Genomic DNA, 21,206 nt, shown 5'->3' on the forward strand with positions numbered 1-21,206 from the left:
GCTTGGGATGGAAGCATAGAGAAAACAGTTAATGTTAAAAACTGTTTGTCTCATGATGAAGATGATGAAGAGATGGTAGAAATACATCCCCAAACAGCAGGGCCAACACAAGGACATCAAGGAACACCTTTGAGGAGAAGTGAGAGTGCTTCTCCAAGCACACCACAAGGAGGAAATTCAAGTGCATCTTCAAGCACTTGTACACCAAGTGAAAGAGGTAAGAAATTCAGAAACTTAAGTGACATTTATAATGAAGGAATGAATTCCTTATTTGCCTTGTATTGTCATGTTGATGATCCTATTCATTTCGAAGATGCTATTAAAGATAAGAAATGGATAGAAGCTATGGATGAGGAGATGAATGCCATAGAGAGAAACAAAACATGGGATTTGGTTGAGCTACCAAAAGGTAAAGAAGTCATTGGAGTTAAATGGGTCTATAAGACCAAGTGCAATGCTGAAGGCAAAATTGAAAGACACAAGGCAAGGCTTGTTGTCAAGGGATACAAGCAGTAGTATGGGAGAGATTATGAGGAGACTTTCGCACCGGTTGCAAGAATGGAAACCGTGAGAGCAGTGTTGTCCATAGCAGCACAAAACAAATGGAAAGTCTACCAAATGGATGTGAAGTCGGCATTCCTAAATGGAGTGTTAAAGGAGGAGGTTTACATTGAACAACCTCTAGGCTATGAGAAGAAAGGCCAAGAGCACAAAGTGTGCAGATTGAAGAAAGCTCTTTATGGGCTGAAGCAAGCGCCAAGAGCGTGGTATAGTAGAATAGACTCTTATCTACTGGAAAATGAATTTGACAAATGTGAGGGAGAACCCACAGTCTACATCAAAGAAAAGGATGGCAAGATTTTAATTGTTGTCTTGTATGTTGATGATGTTATTTTTACAGGTAATGATGACTACCTCATTGAAAACTTCAAATCAGTCATGAAAGAGGAATTTGAGATGACTGACATGGGTTTGCTGAGATACTTCTTAGGCATAGAAGTAGATCAAAATGAAAATGGGATTTTTATCTCTCAAGCAAGATATGTAAATGAAGTGTTGAGCAGATTTAATATGCAAGAGTGCAAGGCAACAATCACTCCCACGGTAATGGGATTAAAACTCAGCAAAGAGGACAGCAGCAAGGATTTTGATCCTAGCTTATATAAGAGCATAGTTGGCAGCCTTATGTATTTAACTGCAACTAGGCCTGACATAATGTTTGTTGTTAGTTTGATTTCCGGATTCATGGAGAGGCCAAAGGAGGCACATTGGCAGGAAGCAAAAAGAATTCTGAGGTATGTCAAAGGTACAAAAAGATTTGGCATTTTATATACCTTCTCAGAAAGTTCAGATTTAGTTGGCTACACTGATAGCGATTGGGCTGGAAGTGTGGATGATCAGAAAAGCACATCCGGTTACGTTTTTCACATGGGTTCAGGAGAAATTTCATGGGCTTCCAAGAAACAGCCAATCGTGGCGTTGTCTACAGCAGAAGCAGAGTACGTGGCAGCTACAGCAGCAGCATGTCAAGCAGTTTCGATGAGAAGAATGTTGAGGAGCTTAGGCCAAGAACAGGCAAAAGCAACAGTGATTCTCTGTGACAATAGCTCAGCTATTGCGTTGTCCAAGAATTCTGTGTTTCACAAGCGAACGAAACACATTGATACAAGGTTTCACTACATCAGAGAATTGGTGAACAATGGAGAAATTGTTCTACAACATTGTAGCACTCAGGAACAGGTAGCAGACATCCTGACAAAGCCACTAGATCAGAAGAGCTTTGAATTTTTGAGGAAATGTTTGGGTATGATTGATAACCCAACAGTTGAAATTAAAGGGGAGTGTTGAAATTGTAATTTCAACTGAAACTTCATTTTATTTGCGATGCGATCCATCGCAGATCGCAGATCGCAAATTCAAAATTCTGTGCGTTAAGTCCTCCGGAATGATGTGATGCGATCCGATCGCATATCGTAGATCGCATCATATGTGTGTGCTCAAATTTTGTGTTCCGACCAAATGGGATTCTGCGATGCGATCTAATTAAAGTCAATGGGTGAAGTATAGGCCAGCATTAAATGAAATTTTACGTGAAGTAAAAGTGTTTTTTACTTACCGCCAGTAAATGTCAATAAAACAGTAAATGCTATTTACTGTGGGTTGGTAAGTTTTGATGAAATTTTTAATTTTGTTTCAGTGGGAGTATGGGCACAAGAAAAGGCTGGTAAAAACATTTAATTCCTTTTTACGGAAGCATGGTCAGTGAAAACGTGAAGTAATTTCCTTTTGGTTGTCATATATATGTAATGTTCTTTTTGTTATGTAATTTTTAAGAGTGAAGAGGGGAGACGCACAGCAGTGCATGAAAATATAGAACGCAACAGCGCGTGAATGAAAAAGAAAGGCAGCAGCAGCAAAATAGAATATACATCAGACACAACAGTCTGAGTCTTTTGTTTTTTTTAAATTCCTCTGTGAGAGAGGAAGAACCATAGTTTGTAACAGTAGTTTTTATTAATGAATAGAAATTTGTGGTGTGTGTGTAAACTCTGTCTGCTGCAAATAATTATTTTTTTTTGGTTTCCGCTGTGTTAAAGATCCTGTGTTTGAAACAGAGCATTGTCTCTGTGTTCTGTGATTTTGTTTTTGGGATTTTGACAGAAAAATCCCCAACAAAAGCAGAGTGTGGGATCGTGGAAAGCCCAGGATATCATCAGATGGGCAAGACCAGGTAGTCTTGTTTAAGGGAGGAAAAATTTGAGAGTATGGAGCCAAGGAGGAGCTTCGTTATCCAACAAATAAAATGGGAACTGAGATAAAGAATTCAACCCAAAGCAGTGTAAAATATTGCAAAATAGTCATGAAGACCATTTTAGATGGATCACTTACGGGGAAGATGTCCTAGTGGGAAAGAAAACACAAGAGAAAGAGAATAAAAAACACTGAGATGCTAACTGAAGATGATAATGGAGATGGAGCGGCAGTTGAGGCCATAGAATTGCTCAAAATTCTATTTCAAATAAACAGTTGGGTTCACCACGAGCTAGAAATTGAATTGAAGAAGTTAGAAATTCTGATGAAGAACATGCCAAAGTAGTTGTAAAATAGAAGAGAAGGCGTGGCCAGTGATAACATGAGGTGGAGTGCAGAATATTTCATTAGCAGGAGAGGGAAGCAACAACAATTAACCTAAATAGCGGACTTAGGAACATTCAATCCAACGACAAAACTGTAGTGGGAACAAGCATATGAGTAGCAACAACAATGGATGGATAGACAACTCCAAAATAAGGTATATGATCTAGGAAGGATGAAGACAATAGCAACCGAGCAAGGCAAATAAAGTGGTAAATTACAACACCAAATTTGAGACCTTAGAAGGTTCAATAGATTGAATACATTTGATTAGGAGGTTAATTTTTTTTTCAAGCTGAGTTTGATACAAGAGAATCAACCCAAGTCAAACAACTTTTGAGTTGACCGAGAGGGGTCATGATATATTCTTCCAAGGGAAATATAGCTCCCTCCATTTGTAAAATTGTGTAAAATAAAACTAGTGGGTTTGGTGAATCTCGGTTGTTAGGATATTTGGTGAGTTGGTGTTATATCCAGGTGGGCCTTTTCTAAATGTTACAAGTGGCAACATAGGTGCTATTCTAAATGTTACAAGTGGCAACATAGGGTGCTAGGTATTTTCGACACATGTTCAATTTCTGTTTTTTTTGTTTAGATATTTCCCCACTCCCAGGAAGTTACAAAAAGTAATGTACAACTAGCGAGGTTTAGTTTGGTTTTACTGGCACATAAGTTTATCTCAGTAAAGAAGCAGCTGAAAGGGAGTCAGTAAGGGTTGAATGTGTACCTCAGAAGGAGCTCGAGAGACTCTGAATATTATATAGAAAAACAATTTCCGCTTTATACATGTTTTTGTTCTGGTATGATAATCTTAAAGAAAATTTTCCTGTGCCTTGTGAAATTGTGTATGTGCAGAGTAAATGTCTTGTGCCTCTGAAAGCGACCGTCTGAGCAGGAGTCAGAATGATTCTTGAGATAGAACCTGAATGGCCATGTTGGGCTCGTGAATAGGCAAATTTAGTAACCTTGTAACTTATATGCACAGACCTGAGAGTATCTATAAAGTTGAGTGCAGACTCAGTAGACTCGAATTTACAAGAGGGCTCATCAATGTGTCATTGAGATTTCTGTGTAAACACCATCTGGTTGAGGTAATTGTAGACTCCATTCTTATTTGCATTCTTCTTGAATTTGTTTAATCACGTCACCTACATTCGCGCCAATTTCCTTTCGGAAAGGGAAAGTGTCTGTGTGTCAATTTAATTGTTTTTATTCCCATCACTTGCATCCCTTTCGATGCCCTATCTGAAAGGGCAAGTGTCTCTGAGTCAATTGACGTTGTATGGCACAGTGTTTAGCCGTTGAAATCAATTAGTTTAAACTTTAAAAGAATTAACGGAGTTCACCGGTGAATCAGTGTTAGTCAGCCAGTCGGGTCCCGCTGCCTTCGTAGAAAGGAAAAAAGGATGGGCGAGTGCCCGACGCACGACAAAGAATGGTCCCGCCAGCCAATGTGCAGTAGGTTAGTCATCCCCGACTTCAGTCAGTGCAGTCGAACATGGTGTTGTATCTCGGCTTGGAGTATTGGAACTCCAACCTAACATGTGGGCGCAATCGTGTTGTAACCTAGGTTATTCTTGTTTTTGTTATGTGTATTTAATCTGGGAAAAACTATAAAAAGGAGACCGATGCTGAAAGGGGTTTGATTTTATTTGGGGAACCTACTACCACGGCCACTGGCCACTTGCAAGAGGAGATTGGAAGAGGTGCATAGACAAAAGGATCCTTAGAGAATCCCCTTGAAGAAGTAAGGCCAAAGACCATTACGGCACCCTGCAGCCAAGAGACGAGAGAACGAAGAAAAAAAGTGCTCAACATAGCAGCCATGCTGCGTCAAAAGTAGCCAAGATCTTTGATTCCATCTAAGTGCAAGTTGCCTCTACGAATAACCAAGAACATGGATTTCAACAAATCATAAATCTAAGAAGGAAATCTTTCTCAATTAACCTTTGAAAGGGATTATATTTTAGAAATTTCCATTCCCACAAATCTGTTCATGGTAATAGATAACATCCTTATTTTTGATCATATGGTGCCATCCTTAGATTCTTGCTATTCGAGTGTTAGAATAGATTTGTAATTTTTTTAAAGATGATTTATAATGAGATTCAACAACTAGGTTAATGATTAAGTTTGTATTTTTATTTTTAAATTTAACCTTGTATTTTTATTTTCAGATGATTTATGATGAGCTTGCTCTTAAGTCTAAATGATTGTTGTGCGTTATTGAAAATTTAGTCATTTGATTGGCCCTCAAATGAATTGCAGTGAGTTATTGAAACATTAGCCATATGATTTCATTTATGGTTTAGCCCTCCTGTAATTCAGAGCTACAATTAAGGTTTTATACGACCGATAAACCTTAAACGATGGATATTTTATACAGTGGATAAACCTTAAACAATTCATTTGCATTTAAGTTCCATGAACGAGTAATGGAAAGTCCATGAGCAAAAGAAGAGGAGTAATAGTATCAAATATGAAGCGAACATCTTTAATTCCATATTGAATGTATATTGAATGTAAGTCGCCTCTACATAGGAACCAAAATCTTCGGCAACAAATCATAAAATCTAAGAGCACTATTCCTCTCCATTAATATTTGAATGAATGGGATCACATTAGAAAGGTTTCCATTTACAAAAATATATCCAAGGCAATAAAGAAGAGGAGATACACATCCATCGACGTAGACATCTTATTTTTCATATCTTAAATAATCAATACATAAAGAAACTAAGTTAAACTTAACTACATGTAAGCACTAAATCTAACTAAAGCGACATATGTTTATGCTATGTTATGTGCATGTACACCACATGAAAACACTAAAGCTAACTAAACCTAAGTGTGTTTTATGCTATGTAAATGTGCGTATACATTAACACCCCCCCTTAAGCATATTTTAGGTGAGTATGATGCAAGATGGATGAGTCCCAGAAACAAGGCCATCTTAAGTACGCATGTTGAATGCATGAAAGAGGAAAGAGGGAAAACACACTACGAACAAAAACCCCCCTCAAAATACAACACAAAACTAAAAGTAAAGACAATTGCTAAGAAGTTGTGCCCTTCACCCTAAGACATTCTTGTAGAAAGTGTAACTTCTACTCAATGAAAGTCTTGGTGAAGATGTTAACAGTTTGGTAAAAAATGGGACAATATTGCAAATTAATGATCCCACCATGAATGAATCTTATGATGTAGTGCATGTGGATCTCGATATGTTTGGTTTGTTTTTGATGCATTAGATCTCTACCAATCTTTAGTGTACTATGATTGTCACACCATATGACAACTAGATGATGGACAATGATACCAAGCTCAAAAAGGAAATGTTGCAACCAAATGGCCTCAATGGCATTGATGACTCCTATGTAATTGGCCTCTATTGATGATAAAACAAAGGTAGCCTACTTCTTGCTTGACCAATAAATGGGGCTAGACCTCAAACTAAGTACATAGCAGGGAGTGGACTCCTCTCCAAATGGATATGGAGGAACATTTATGCTTTTCATAAGTAGAGGTATTAACTCCCATGTTTGGAACAAGCAATGATTGTCCTTATCCAAGTTTTCATATCAATATGGACTACCCAGAACATCAATATGTGTTTGGCGATAAGATGCATGAATGAGCATGCCTATATGTAAGGATGCATGCATGTCAATGCTTGGATTTGTAGTTGAGAGTGCATTTGGGGCGTCATCAAATTGAGACCTCGCCAGATTTGTATCAACAACATTTTCAATAGTAGAGGATTCAAAGTCCGCTTCTATGTTTTCGAAAGCAATGTCTCCATTTGTAGTAGATTCTTCATCATTGGAAGAGGAAGATATGTCTTCGTATGCAATATCTTCATTATTAGATAGGATACAATTCTCATCTACAACAACTTCATCAACAAGAAAAGAAGTACAATGTTCATGTACAACACTATCTCTAGATCATTTATCCACGTTGTTGAAGAAGTCTTCATTGGTTTCATGATTACTATGATACATCAAGCTCTCTTCCTTCAAGTGGTGTTCTTCTATATCATCTTCATCACCATATGATTCTTTCAATGTAGTCCAAGTTTCATTTGGTGATTTAATATCTATGATCTAATAACTAATATCAAGAGAAAAAAATAGAAACAATCTTCCATAAGTCATGTCGGATTTGTTAAGCCAATCAAACTTCTCATCCTATGAAATTAGTTCTATCTCAATTCACGTGACTATCATGTACATAGATTTTCTCCTAATATGAAGAAAAATCATGAGCTTCCATTCATAGTAATTGTATGGAGTGAGAATGGTAGAAATTGGGAATTTCATTCTTTCACCAATTCAATTTTCTGATAGTTTTTTACACTTTCAATCACCCAATAATTTCCAATGTTTTGATCTTCAAACCTACAAAATATTTTTCATGCGCCTTCTTGAGGACCAATGCCACTTTGGTACCATGTTAAATTATTAGCACCTACACAAGTAAGGACCTCGTTGGAGAATAATTTCATAAACTTATAACAATTGAGAGAATTTTTTTTGGAAGAGAATGAATTATGTATTTTGTATATTGAATAATGATGAAAGAATTAATACATGAAGCAACTAATTTAACTTTAACTGCATGCAAGCACTAAATCTAACTAAAGCTAAGTGTGCTTTATGCTATCTTAATGTGCATGGACACCAATAAGAAGCAACGATAACCAAAGGTGTTGGACACCTTAATCCTTCATAATTATGGTAAATAATAATCTGGTGTAAATATGTAAGAGATAATTGGTTCTGCAAATTGACAACCCACATAGTTGAACCATTTCTCCATGTAATACATAAGTTTCAGTCATTAATGAATGAAAATTGGAGCTTTTTTCATGATCCTCAATCTAGCATGGTATCAAATATGTGTGCTCCTCTTTCCTCCTACAACTTATGCCCTCATCTTGCTTATCTGATATCAAGGAAAATGAGATTTTCCATTGTCCAACGCATAGGTGGACGAAATATGCGTATCGCTGGAAGTCTTCTCATATTATTATGAATTGATTCTCATTTAAAATCTGCAGAAAATTGTAGTCAGCATCACGAAACTCTTCTAGTCGCTCACTCACACAGTTAATCCCTGAACCTGCTTGAGTAGACAAGCATGCAGGTGTCTTTGTTGCGCATTTTTGAATGGTTCTTATGAAACCTTTCTTTAGGGTAATATAATATATCACATCAAAGACGCAACTAGACCATAACAAGATCATTATGATTCCTATTAGGAATCTGATCTAACCTATAGCATTGCCCCAATAGAGACCTGCACTAGAATTTCCCAAGCTATAACACCGACCCGATTTGAGACATGGTGCGACATCTTTCTGTGCTCCTGTGATAGAATGGAAACATCTTTGTATGCTTCTACACTATAATGGGATCGCCTACAGTACATGGGCATAGTCAAGCCAAATGATCGAATCCTTGGAAGGCCCATACCAAGGTCATGTGAAGGATCCCGAGAGTCTCTTGTGCTTTGTTTGAAAACATTCAACAAGGTTTAAAATGATGAGGGGAAAATCGACAATAGGAAGTGCCCATGAAACATCCTTAGCATAACTTCAGAAAAAGTGGATGCTACACCTTCATTCAACTCTTCTCACAATATATATCTCTGCAGAGGTCCTAGCCAGCAAGAACGGTGACGACATTCAATTTGTATGTTATTCTCATCATTTTTTGCTGCCTGTGCTTGACTCCATGTCATCTATTTTTGAATTTATGAGGGCATAAACTATCTACAATGGTTATCTGGTAGCCTTAGATATCATCCATCCAATTTTGCAGTTTTTCCTTTACACACTCCATATTTTCTGTGTTTTCCTGCACCTGTCTACCTAATTCCAATTATGCTTTCCATGTTTTGGTGTATATTCTATTTGACCAAGAAAGAACTGGGTAATATATGGTCTGAGGACTATGCACGCTAGCATTATCTAATCTATATGTTATATAAAGACCATAAGTGTTCCTTATATTATATAAGTGAACAGGGAAATGGAAAAATTACAAACATTTTTACTATCAAAAATAAAATAAAAACCCTTTCTTCCTAGGCATCCATGTAAAAATAAAAGAAAACTTGTTTCTTGAAGTTTCCAAGTTTTTTAATATGGTAAACCTTGTTTCTTGAAGGTTTTTTGAAGGTTCAACCTCAAAGTTGTTCAAGCATTGATGTACTCACTAATTCCATAGTTGGCCTAGTTTTAATCAGCAAGGAAAAATATGGAAAATGGATCTGAAAGGTAAAAATCACACTCATTTTTAATGATCTGTGTGACTGAATATGCATGTTGGCCGGATAAATTGATCTTGCGGACAAGGTCGATCTCCAGAGTATTAGAAGATAGTCTAGCAACAAACAGACAAACAAACCTATCTTTCTCTAGACATATGCGATTTATAAGTAAATACTACAAAGGTATCAAGATCCTACCTTAGATCCAATGCTTGTTCGTAGTAGTCATCCTTCAATCGTTCGAAAGAGTTATCTTTGAAGACCCGCAATCACAAACAAGAAAACATTAAATAGCACCTGCATAGCAAATATTATAAATCATGTCTATTATGGTGATCAAGAAATCCATAAAATAAACCATCAATTAACGGCTTATTGAGAAAAGCAAATATATTTGTATTAACTTTGAATAGTAGAAGAACCTTACAACCTTTTCAGCCTTGATGTTGAAAAAGCTCTTCCTGTGGTTCGAAACAGGAATTTCCTTTACTTTGACAAGCCTTGCACTCCTCCAAATGAGATCTTAGAGGTATGCAATCTCTCCTCATAAAAACTCAACTAAAGAAGACTAAGCTCCAACAACATTTCACCTCAAAATATTTAGCTTCTAACCTCCTAAGTAACCAGCCCAATGCTTCATTTTGTAGTGCAGAGGAGGACGTTACAGGTCCACCTATGAAGGGATAGAATCCTCCTTCAAAGGGATAAGCTCCTCACATCAAGGGGTTAGCTCCTTAAGGTATGGGATGCATGAACTTCAAAAGATAGAACTTGCCACCTCAAGATTCCTTCCAGAAGCTTCTAGAAATGACTGAAAGTAAGTTTTTTCAAAGTATACTCGCGCCTTTTAACTTTACAGTGGTCTGCACCTTTAACACAAAGACAGTGCAGTCAGGTGCGCAGGAGACATGACCATTAGGTGCAGGACCGTAGGTAAGACAAAAATAAAGTGCGAAACCAAAGTTTTAAAGAATTTTGGGGGCTTTTCTCTCATTTTCAGACTTGATATGAGGAACTGATGTTTCAGACTTGCAGAGGGGGAAAGTATGAGTGGTAATGAACTCACACAGATAACAGAATGTCAAGGTGACAATTTTTAGTGCAACAATGCAAAGGAGAAGCCACATAAAAGAATGACAAGGAATTTGTGTCATAAGTGAAGCCAAAAACCAACCAAGCCTACGTCTACTAGAAAATTTTCCATCTGGAAGAGAAAGGACAAAAAAGCTTTAGCCCTCATCAATGGTCAAGTAAGTGAGGAGGTAATAATACACATTGTATGAATCACTAATTCATATGGCGCGCTTAAAAAATTGAAAGATGTATATGATTCTCATTCAGAACTATAACTCACATAACTATTGCTGAAGCTTTTAAATCTCAAATTGAAAGATGATGACACCATGGCATTAGCCTTAGAGATCAAGGCTATCATGCATGGTGTAGACATCACTAGAGTTAAGATAGATATACCTCTCACAACTTTCATAAATACCATCTATCTTACATACTCTTGCTACCTTGAATCTCTGCAAGAAAGTGGCCAGATGAAAAACATGAAATTTGACTCCTTGGTTGGGAAGGTTGTTGAATGCGAAAAGGCTTTTGAAAATGAGAAGAAATCATCACATTCCACTAAAGAGACTATATCAATTACCCAAAAAGGAAATGTTGATTTTACCAGAGGTGATAGTAGTAAAAGAGGACATGGCAGAAAGAACTTCAGGTGAAAGTGGGGTAGATGGAATCAAATAGAGAGACTTGATATGCAATGTGTCCACTATGGAAGAAAAATCCATGAAGCCAAAACAAGCAAAATCCCATGGGAGAAGATAAAAGAGTAAGTAGAAAAATAAAGATATACAAAACAAGCGAAAGGTAACACACTAGAATCAACTCATTATATTGTCACTCATTGTAATATTGGTTTGTATGAGGATATGTTTAAAATTATATCTTCTTTTTGGAGAGATAGATGGTTTCTTGACACAGTTGCCACATGCCACATGACATTTCAAGGAGAAGCATTTGAGTAGTTTGATGAAAAGAGAGATGGCATGTTATGCTTTGCTAATAGGTCCAGTCTCAAGTCTTTATGGATTCATACAATAAGACTCAAAATTCCCACACTTTCAAATTTTGTCCTACCTGATGTTTTCTATCTTCCTTAATTGCGGAAGAACCTACTACCCCTTGTGCAAATTCCCCAACAAGAACACTCCATTCATATTTTGGATGGAAAATTTGACATAAGAAGGACTTCCAACAACGAGATCATGATGATTAGAGATGAAGAAGATAGGTTGTTAAAGCTAAAAGGGACATCCACAACTTCTTGAAAGGTACAATGTCTTCAAGTCTTCTATGGCATGCTAGATTTGGACATATTAATTATGACAATCTTTGTTTGACAAAAAAAATGGTGTTTATGGTCCTTTGACTATTCCTAGAAAACTAAAGCAATGTTTTGCCTACATTCTTGGAAAACATAACAAAAACCCATTCCATAACTCCAATTGTAGAGCATGTAGAAAGATTGGTTTGACTCATTCATATTTGTGTGGTCCTATGTTTGTATCTTCTGGAAATGGAAGTAAATACATTATGATATTTATTGATGATTACAATAGAATGTTTTGGGTATCTTTGTTGAAAGAGAAGTCCAAAGCATTTGAAACATTAAAAAAATTTCATGTATGGATTGAAAATGAAACAAAACTAAGATTGATGTCCTTTGCTATGATAATGGAAAAGATTATACAAATAATGATTTTCTATCCTATCTTCAGCAACATGGGATAAAAAATCAAACAACATTTCGATACAATCCTCAACAAAATGGTGTATCTAAGAATATGAATAGAACATTGCTAAATATGGTTCATTCCATGATGTTCTTTAAGAATGTAAAATTGATGTTCTCGGTTGAAGTTGTTTTTTTGTGTGGTATATGTGAAGAACATATGTCCATCACATGTTTTTCAAAACAAGACTCCCTACAAAACTTGGTATGCCCACACTCTGTCTATTAGGAATCTCAAGGTTTTGGTTCCACCTATCGTGCCTTCATTCTAAAATAGCAAAGAAATAAATTTGATGCAAGGAGTCGTAAATGCATTTTCTTGGGGTACTCGGATACCCCAAAGGCCTATCATCTTTACGATGAGTCAAATGACAAATTCATACTTTCTATAGATGCCATATTCCTTGATTCCACCAAAAATAATGACTTTATTGAGAGATAACTTAATCATATCAAAATGATTTCTCCAATGAAGACATATAATTAATTTGACAATGAGATTTCAAACATTGAAGAGGGGAGCCAAGTTCTGGGTCAATCTTTGGAATCTCCCTCCACAGAACTAGAACCAAATTCTTCTCATGAATAACTTCCAGACACCTCATCAAATTTGGATGATGTTATAAGTAGAATTGAGAATTTTAGCATTGATGATGCCACACCCTCAAAGGCTCTATCTAGTCCATCTCCAAAGTACCAAAGTGGTTAATAACAACACTTGAAATTTTCATACTTATGAGATCAGAAAGGCTAGAACCAAGGGTTCTACTAAAGATAAAAATCAAGATGCAAATTTAGATCATGTGAATAACACGTATATTTTAAATAATTTTGAACTAAATATTTATGCTGACTTTGAACCTACTTCCTTCAAAGAATTTACTTCTCATGATGAATGAAAAGAAACCATGTAGAAGGAATATGATGCACTCATAATAAATGGGACTTGGAAGTTTGTAGCCCTCCATATGGAACCAAACCAATTGACTATAAGTGGGCTTTCAAAAAAAAGTATAAAGAAAACAACTCACTTGACAAACATAAAGCAATACTGATGGAAATGTTGATTTTGGGTAGCATTGGATGATCTCTAGCTCCAAAATTTTGTGGAGCGGCTAGCACACATGACATCTCTAGAACCCAGAAGTTGTTTGGATAAATTCCACTCGAATGAGGAGTTATTAAAATAATTAATATTTTTAATCAGTCCCTAAGTCTAAACTTAGGAAAATAAAAATATTAATGTGTACTAATAAAAATATGGGCGAAAAGGTTCTGAGTGACGAGGATCAAGCATGTTTTAATCTTAGTCGTTGATTAGATATTAGATCACGACCGTTGATTCATCAACATGAAACGTATAAGAGGAGGCTTGAGGGTCAGATGGAGATACACCAAGAGATCAAGGAGTTCGATTTTTCTGGGGCATGGTTTGCTGAGAAGGTTGAGCTAAGTGGTATGAGTTGCAGTGAGGAGTAGTCCAGCAGAGGGACTTCAGTCCAAGGCTCAGGATACATAGCAGAGAGGCAGAGTAGCATCAGGAGAGACATCGCAGCTCCAGAGAGGGTGACACAATACATTAGAGGAAGCACTAGGGTTTTCTATGGGGCAGGGAGAGTGCAATAGTTCAACATATCGACTTTTGAGAAAGGGAGGCTCATTGGAAGGGTAATGCAGCTCCTAGAGGAGGTGACATAGTTCTAGTGCAAAGCTTGGAGCATCCATCACTGCCCAGCATTGGGAACAACATTGTCATCTGTGGGGTTTGATCAGTTGCTGGATTCGCCAAAATGTTTGTCTCCGAATAGAGGTACTTCTGCTAGGTTTATTCTCTATTGCGTGAGCCAGATTTGGCACCCTATTTGTATTCATAAATCTACTTAGTAATACAAACCCTCTATATGCTGCATCAGTTTTGCCGAATTGGGTTTTTTCGGGGAAGGTTGTCCATAAATAAAGTTGTCCCTTATGTGATTGTCTCAATTTATTTTAGTTCATGATCTATATGTATGTGTAGTCTGCAATAGTGTTTTCATCGTTGTTTAAATAGTTAAATAACTTGTTGAATGCAAAGAACAAGTAGGAGATGATAAACCACTGATTGTAGTAGGATTTTTGATGTATAGATTCAAAAATTCTCATAAGAAAAAGGATTTTCACAAAAAGAAGGTATTGATTATGAGGAAATCTTCTCTCCCCTATCAAAATGGGTGACCATCATGACCATTTTCACTTTGGCAGAACAGAAAGGACGTAAAATCCATCAGATAGATGTGAATGCAAATTTTTTGAATGGGGACTTGAAAGAAAATGCTTTTATGTCTAAGCCTAAAGGTTTTGTTGTGAAGGGAAAAGAAAAAATGGTATTCAAACCCATTAAATACTTTTATGTTATAAAATAGAAACATCTAGCAGAAATATTCATAAAATACTTGTATGGTATCAAAAGTTAACCCAACATCTTATGAAGCAAAATTTCAACCACTACAATCTTGATGATGCAACTTTGTTTGTCAAAAAGGTTGGCAAGACAATTGTCTATCTGTATAGGTAGATGATTTGTTAATAACTTGAAACAACAAACTATATATTGCATACCTAAAGAAAGACATTGAAAAAGGTTCTGAAATGACATAATTAGCACATTTTCACTGTTACTTGTGCATTGCAGTCAATCACAATCCAAAATACATATTCATTTCCCAGAAAAGGTACATTAGAGAACTATTGAATAGATTTGGCATGGAAGAATGTAACTCTCTCTCCACTTTGATGGAACGAAACTTGAATCTTATGTCCAAAGAAGGGAATGAATTTGAGGATGTAATGAAGTACATACAAATTATGGGAAGTCTCATCAACCTTACCACAACGAGACCCAATATCTCATATGTTCTGAGCATCATTTCAAAATTTATGCAAAAGCCATGTGATGGACATTGGACTCTTGTGAAAAGAGTTCTAAGATACTTAAAGGGAACTCTAGATTATGGAATTAAGTACACCAAGGCGGACAACTTCAATGTTATTGTACATTCTGATTAAGTCTTTGATGAGGACAAGGAAAAGGGAGTATCAACTTCAATATATCTCATGAGTCTAGGATTAAAAGTTATATCTTTGAGGTCACTCCGACAAGAGAGGCAAAAATATGTGGCAGTCATAGAAGCAACAAAGGAACTTGTGTGGCTCAAGAAAGTATTTGAAGACATGCAAGAAAAACAAGTGAACTCAACTCCTTTACTTCTTGACAATACTTTTGCAATCAAATTGGCCAAGAACCTAACTCCTTTACTTGTTGACAATACTTTTGTAATCAAATTGGCCAAAAACCCAAGATTCCATGATCAAACCAACTACATCAACACTAAATATCATTTGATTGGATACCATGTAGAAGGTAATAGTATTCATCTAAGACATTGTTCCATGGCTCAACAAATCGTACACATCATCACCTCTTGGAATAGAAAATTTTGAAACTTCGAATTAATGTTTTGGATCACAAACACCCCTCTTTGCAATCACCTTAATCCTTTGGGATTATGCTAAATAATAATTAGATGTAAATATGTAACAAATGGTTGGGAAAAGTAATGTTAATAAATATGTTTCACTCACTAATAAATGAACATTAAAACTTTGTGCATGGTCCTTAGTGCGACAAAAGAAAGCATAACACAACTTGAAATTCCATCACTCCTCGCATAAGTGTGGGAGCTGTGGGAGCAATGAGCCTACCCAATTGTGCCCGTAAGTGAACAAAGTCATAACTGGTGGCCCTCCGTCATGGAAGAAAAATGAAAATAGTCTCAACAGTTGGATGTACATAATAAGGAATATCTTTCTTCAATGGAGGTTTCGCTCAAATTGTAGGAAATCCTCCCGAAGTACTTTTACATAAAAAAATGTATTACTCTTGAGTTTCGATTAAGATTTTGAAAATATTGGTATGCGAACGTACAGCTGTGCTTAAGGCCAGTATATGTTTGGACCAATTATGGCCAATGTGGCTCCGAGCCTTTGGTTATCTATAGATAATCTTCTTAGTTTCCTCTGGATATCCCTTCAAGCCTCACATGTGCTGTGTACTTTAGCTACACACTCTTTCCTTCGAGTCGAGTATTTTGCATATGTTGTAACCTAGCCCATCGGATCCCCACGATCCTTATCTTGGTTTTTTTGTTGATTTGCTCAGTTGTCGAGTTCAATTATCGTTATCTTAGACATATTTTAGAATTTGACATAAAGAGCTAGGTTAAACCGTTGCTTTAGTTATTTTCAATCAGATTTTGTATTATTTGCCAAATCTGCAATGCAAATAGATTCAGCTATTGAGACTTAACGGGTTTTCATCCAATTCCGCGAAAATGTAACCACTTAAGCTGTAAAATATGCATTTTGCAGATTTATCCAAGTTTTAAACTGTTGAATTTGCGAGACACCCTTGGGAACCTTTGCCCCTACCGTAAATCTCTGTTATCGTACCCCTGGCTTACCTCTACCATAGCTCAAATCCTATAATAGTAGGAATGGAATGGTAAAACTTAATCAACTAGTAATCTGAGTTAGTCTTGTAAACTTTCCTTTCAAGGTGCAGAACCAATCACTAATATTGTATACTTAAATTGATATTTGAGTTCCAATACTGTCTTTGTTGTTCTCTACTAACCTGATACCAATTATCTAAATATTGTAGGAAGCGTTCGATGCTTGTAAGGGGAAGTATTATGAAGTTGAAGATCATGATTGTGAAAAAAAACTAGATGTAATAAACGGGGTAAGGTCTTTTTCTTTGTTTCAATTTTCTTTAATCCGTAAGCTGTTCCATTGTCGGAAGATATTTTCGTGGTTTGCATACATGCTAAAACCTCTAATTTTGTCATTGAATGTGCAGGCGGTTTCAAGACTTAACATTTATGACATTCTTGAGCCATGCTACCATGACAAGGAAATGCAAAAGGTTCTTGGCAGTAAAGCAAACTTGCCTGAAAGTTTTAATATATTGGGCCAGACTAACAAGAACCTTCCAGTAAGAAGAAAGATGTTTGGCGGTGCTTGGCCTTTGAGATCAGCAGTTAGAGATAGCAATGTTCGGACATGGCCGAAGCTCTTCGGGGACCAAGACATCCCTTGCTTGGTAAGGATTTTTGACTAATCCGTTATATGTTAAACGAGTGATGTCGATTGCAGATTTAGAAAATATTCACATGTATTGTTTGATTAGTATTATCCATATTTCTAAATGGTAAAAATGATGATTATTAGCAGCCTTAATGAAGTAGCATGTTTTAGGTTTTACATTTCTAGAACAGACGCTGGAGTTGCTAAAAATTTCATCTATTACATATCAAATTGCAGAATTTTCAGCATACTTATATTTGGTGTATGATTTCTAGCATTTTCATTACGTTGGTATTTATAAATTTCCGCAACTTAACAATTCGGGCGTTCTCGAAAATTGCTCCGTTTATATTGTCAAATCAGGACGTCAGCATTGCTACTATTTGGTGTAATGATGAATCCATGAGGAAGGCTATTCATGCACAAAAAGTATGCTCCTTTAACTAAAAATGGCTCTTTTCACATTTCTTCCCCGTTCCGTCCCGGTATGTATGCCTGATCTGGGTATTTATTCTTGCAAAGGCAAGGAGTTATATTTGGTGTGTGTGCGGAAGGATATATGAATTTATCTATACCCCGGTAGAGCAAATGTGGTGAGAAATGAGTAATTGACACAACCTATTATACCTATATGTATTCTCCTTTGCTAGTTTGTACGTGTACATTTCTTCATTCTACGTTTGAATATAATAAGTACATATGTGGAATTCTACATATAATGGACGTTCTACAGGCCTTACTCTTCTTCTTTGAAAAAAAAATGTACTTTTTCCTACAGTCTGATAGCTGCTAAGCAGCACATTTATTAACCTGTCCATACATTTTTAGAATCGATTCTTACATCAAAACATAGATATAACTTTCTATTTTCTCAAAAGATTGGCAGAATAAAAAGTTAAGAAAAATTCAGAAACTAAAACATCACTTTGAAATTCTGTATAAGAACTCACTCCATCATCAAGCAATAAAGCATTTTTTTGGGAGCATATGTGCTATAACATTCTCTATCATAATTCTAAACGTAGCATTCTGAGTTCAATCCTCCCTTTAAACTGATGTCTGTACGTGTTTGCAAACTACTATCATCACATCCTCATACAAGAGCTCTTGCTCCACATCTTCACCTTTGAATGGCTCTATTAGAAATTTACAGCTGCCACATATCCCTTCTCTTTTTTTTTCTTTCACAAGTAGTAAACCCTTATGTTATGAGCAATTAAATAAAAAAAAACAACTAAATTTTGAAAAAGAACTCTATTCCTCCTTTACCAAATTCCCCACAAAACAAATGTGCAAAGAAACTTTAGAGATGAAGAACCAGGCCGAAAGACACTCTCCCTCATAGAAACTTAAATAGAGTAGTGAAAGACAATGGTTGCACACCACATAAATCAATCACACAAATGTTATTTTATTATTGATCTCAACAATTACAATATATAACACTTAACACAATGACTTCAACACCTATAGATCATGACTTCAACTTATTACATAAGAATCAACACCTTCTAGACTCACAATGACACCTAAACATGACATGGAAGCATTACTTCCAACACCCTCCCTTAATGCTTACATGGAAAACATTAAAAACACATATTATCATATTTGTTTGAATCGTCTTCATCAACGCTCACATCCACTCTAGAATCTCGCAAACACAGCTCTTTCTTCACCACCACATCTTCGAGCTGTCACTTGACCTCCATTTAAAACATAACAACTTCAGACCATCTTTCACGTTCTTTGCAGAATTAATGCTTCTCAACCTCCTCGAGCACGACGGGTCAGTGTCGATACTGAACCATCCTATGGACAAACCTCCATGTGTTGATCACCTGGTCTTCCGCTATATTTTCGAGTTATCTAGGAAAGTTGTGTGGGTATTGAATGTATTCAAAAGTCAATTATACAAGATGACCTCTTAAACACATAATCAAATTAACCTGTAAGTTGATGTTCCTCGCTCCACATGACGCCACCCACTTACAACAGATTATACATAATCAAACTAGTGATATGTTCTTGTGTCATTGTATGCATCAAGAATCACCAATTTGAAATTACGGTAATATGTTCTATAATTGGTTCTTCATTTGATTTTTCACATTACACTGATAATAACACACCACATAATAAACTACAAAACTCTAAATAACAAATCGACATACATATATTAGTGTTGAGGAAATCAACATCTAAACAACACATCTCTCCATGGATCTTCTCTCGAAGGATTTGTTTAGAAAAGCAAGCCCATTGTGATTTGTCGACAATGGAATTGTTGGATGTATCCTCATCTAATTTCAAGTCGAATCAATCTCTGGTAGCCATACGTTTGTTCCCATGAGCCCATTTAATGACATATCTACATGATCCCATTTAATGGAATCAATGGATGAATGGAAACTCCTCCGATAACAATGAGTTGAGAGAATATCTGAGAGTGTAATTATCTTCCTATGAATATGATGCTCAAATTTTTAGTAGCCAATACATATTCACTATGAAAACCTGAAAACTGAATAATGATAGCATAAAAAAATAAAAAATTTACAGCGTTGGGAAAATGACACAACACAGATTGAGCCATCCCGAGATACATATCTATGGAAGCAATTCAAATGTGCCAAAATCTATTACACCATCTGCAACAAATCGAACGAGATCTGATGTAGAGATCCTATTTGGCCAAATCACCAACGAGAATATCACTGACATGCCCTTGTTAGGTCCCTATAATACTAGTGTATTTCCTTATTATTTTTGCCATTATAGCCTGTTATTGTTATTGTTGTGCCCTTACATTATTATTGCTATGTCGGCTCTCATTATATTGTGACCCTTTAGGCTCCTATATATAGAAAGGAGTTCTTTTCATTTTTATCATCTAAGAATTATTCATTTGTGTAATGTAAATGAAGTTTGCCCCTCGAAGAGCCCCAAGGGTTAGCTGAGTTTGTCAAAATCAGTGCCTTGCCATTCAGGAGGTCACAGGGTCCATTCTCTCTGAAGTCCTTGGGGTTAGGCCTAGCTAGTGGGCCGCGGGGCTAGATTCGCTTCGGTGTCGATCAACCCATATTTTTCTGTGGACGTAGCCACCACCCGCTGACCAGGGTGTTGGTGAACCACGACCAAAAAAAAAAAGTTTTCCCCTCGAAGAGGCTACTTTTGAAGTGGTTGATCTATCCCATTTTTCTATTTTGTGAGTTGGTTGCATGACAATTTCTATGCAAGCTTTGGATTCTAGGGTTTCACCGCTTCAAATAGGTCATCGTGGAATTTTTGTTATAACAATTTTTCTATGAAGCTTCAAAAGCTTAAATTAAAACCCATATGATCGAAATTTTGATAAACCTCGAGACTAAATTTTAGATCTTGGCTCGCTATCTTTTCAGAGATATGAATTGAGGAAGTAATGGTTTTTTCACGCACCCAAATTCAATCTGAAACAAGCCAATCGTGATAAATTTTTATCTGAGCATCGAATTGTAATTTTGTAAGAATTTAAAGAAACAAGACACTGTAGTATTATGTGTATCATTTTCAGGTGCGAAGGTCAAAATAGTGACACGTGACACTTTGTACAAGTTTGCTCTACTGAACAAGTCTATAATCGGGTCATCGTGGGAGATTTAACATAACTCTTTCTTGGAGAATCCAATCTGGATCAGACTTGTGGGGTTGGAAAGAGGACATAGAGGGCTATCACAAGACTAAATTGCAGACCATGAACATCCGAAATTACAGATATACAACAGATTCAATATTGAGCTTCGACAAAGAGAAAAATGTGTGTAGTCTTTTTTAAAAAATTTCATAAGTTTGGTTTGAAAAAATTGTTTGAAGTGATTCAAAGGGAACA

General features: G+C 36.3%; 1 protein-coding gene across 2 annotated transcripts in view; it reads left to right on the forward strand.

The window, feature by feature from the left end:
* The window catches only part of LOC149172623 (serine carboxypeptidase-like 20), a 58,168-nt gene that overhangs the window by 22,191 nt on the left and 14,771 nt on the right, over positions 1-21,206 (forward strand). For both annotated transcript variants that reach the window (XM_089427755.1, XM_089427754.1), the window contains exons 8-10: positions 16,914-16,994; positions 17,112-17,354; positions 17,702-17,767. In XM_089427755.1, the coding sequence (XP_089283881.1) occupies positions 16,914-16,994; positions 17,112-17,354; positions 17,702-17,767 (390 nt within the window). The remainder of the gene's footprint in view (positions 1-16,913; positions 16,995-17,111; positions 17,355-17,701; positions 17,768-21,206) is intronic.

Source organism: Pinus tabuliformis, chromosome 4_2 (genome assembly GCF_031772625.1).
Source record: "Pinus tabuliformis cultivar Carrire ecotype Pingquan chromosome 4_2, CPIR1, whole genome shotgun sequence".
Classification (NCBI taxonomy): domain Eukaryota; kingdom Viridiplantae; phylum Streptophyta; class Pinopsida; order Pinales; family Pinaceae; genus Pinus; species Pinus tabuliformis.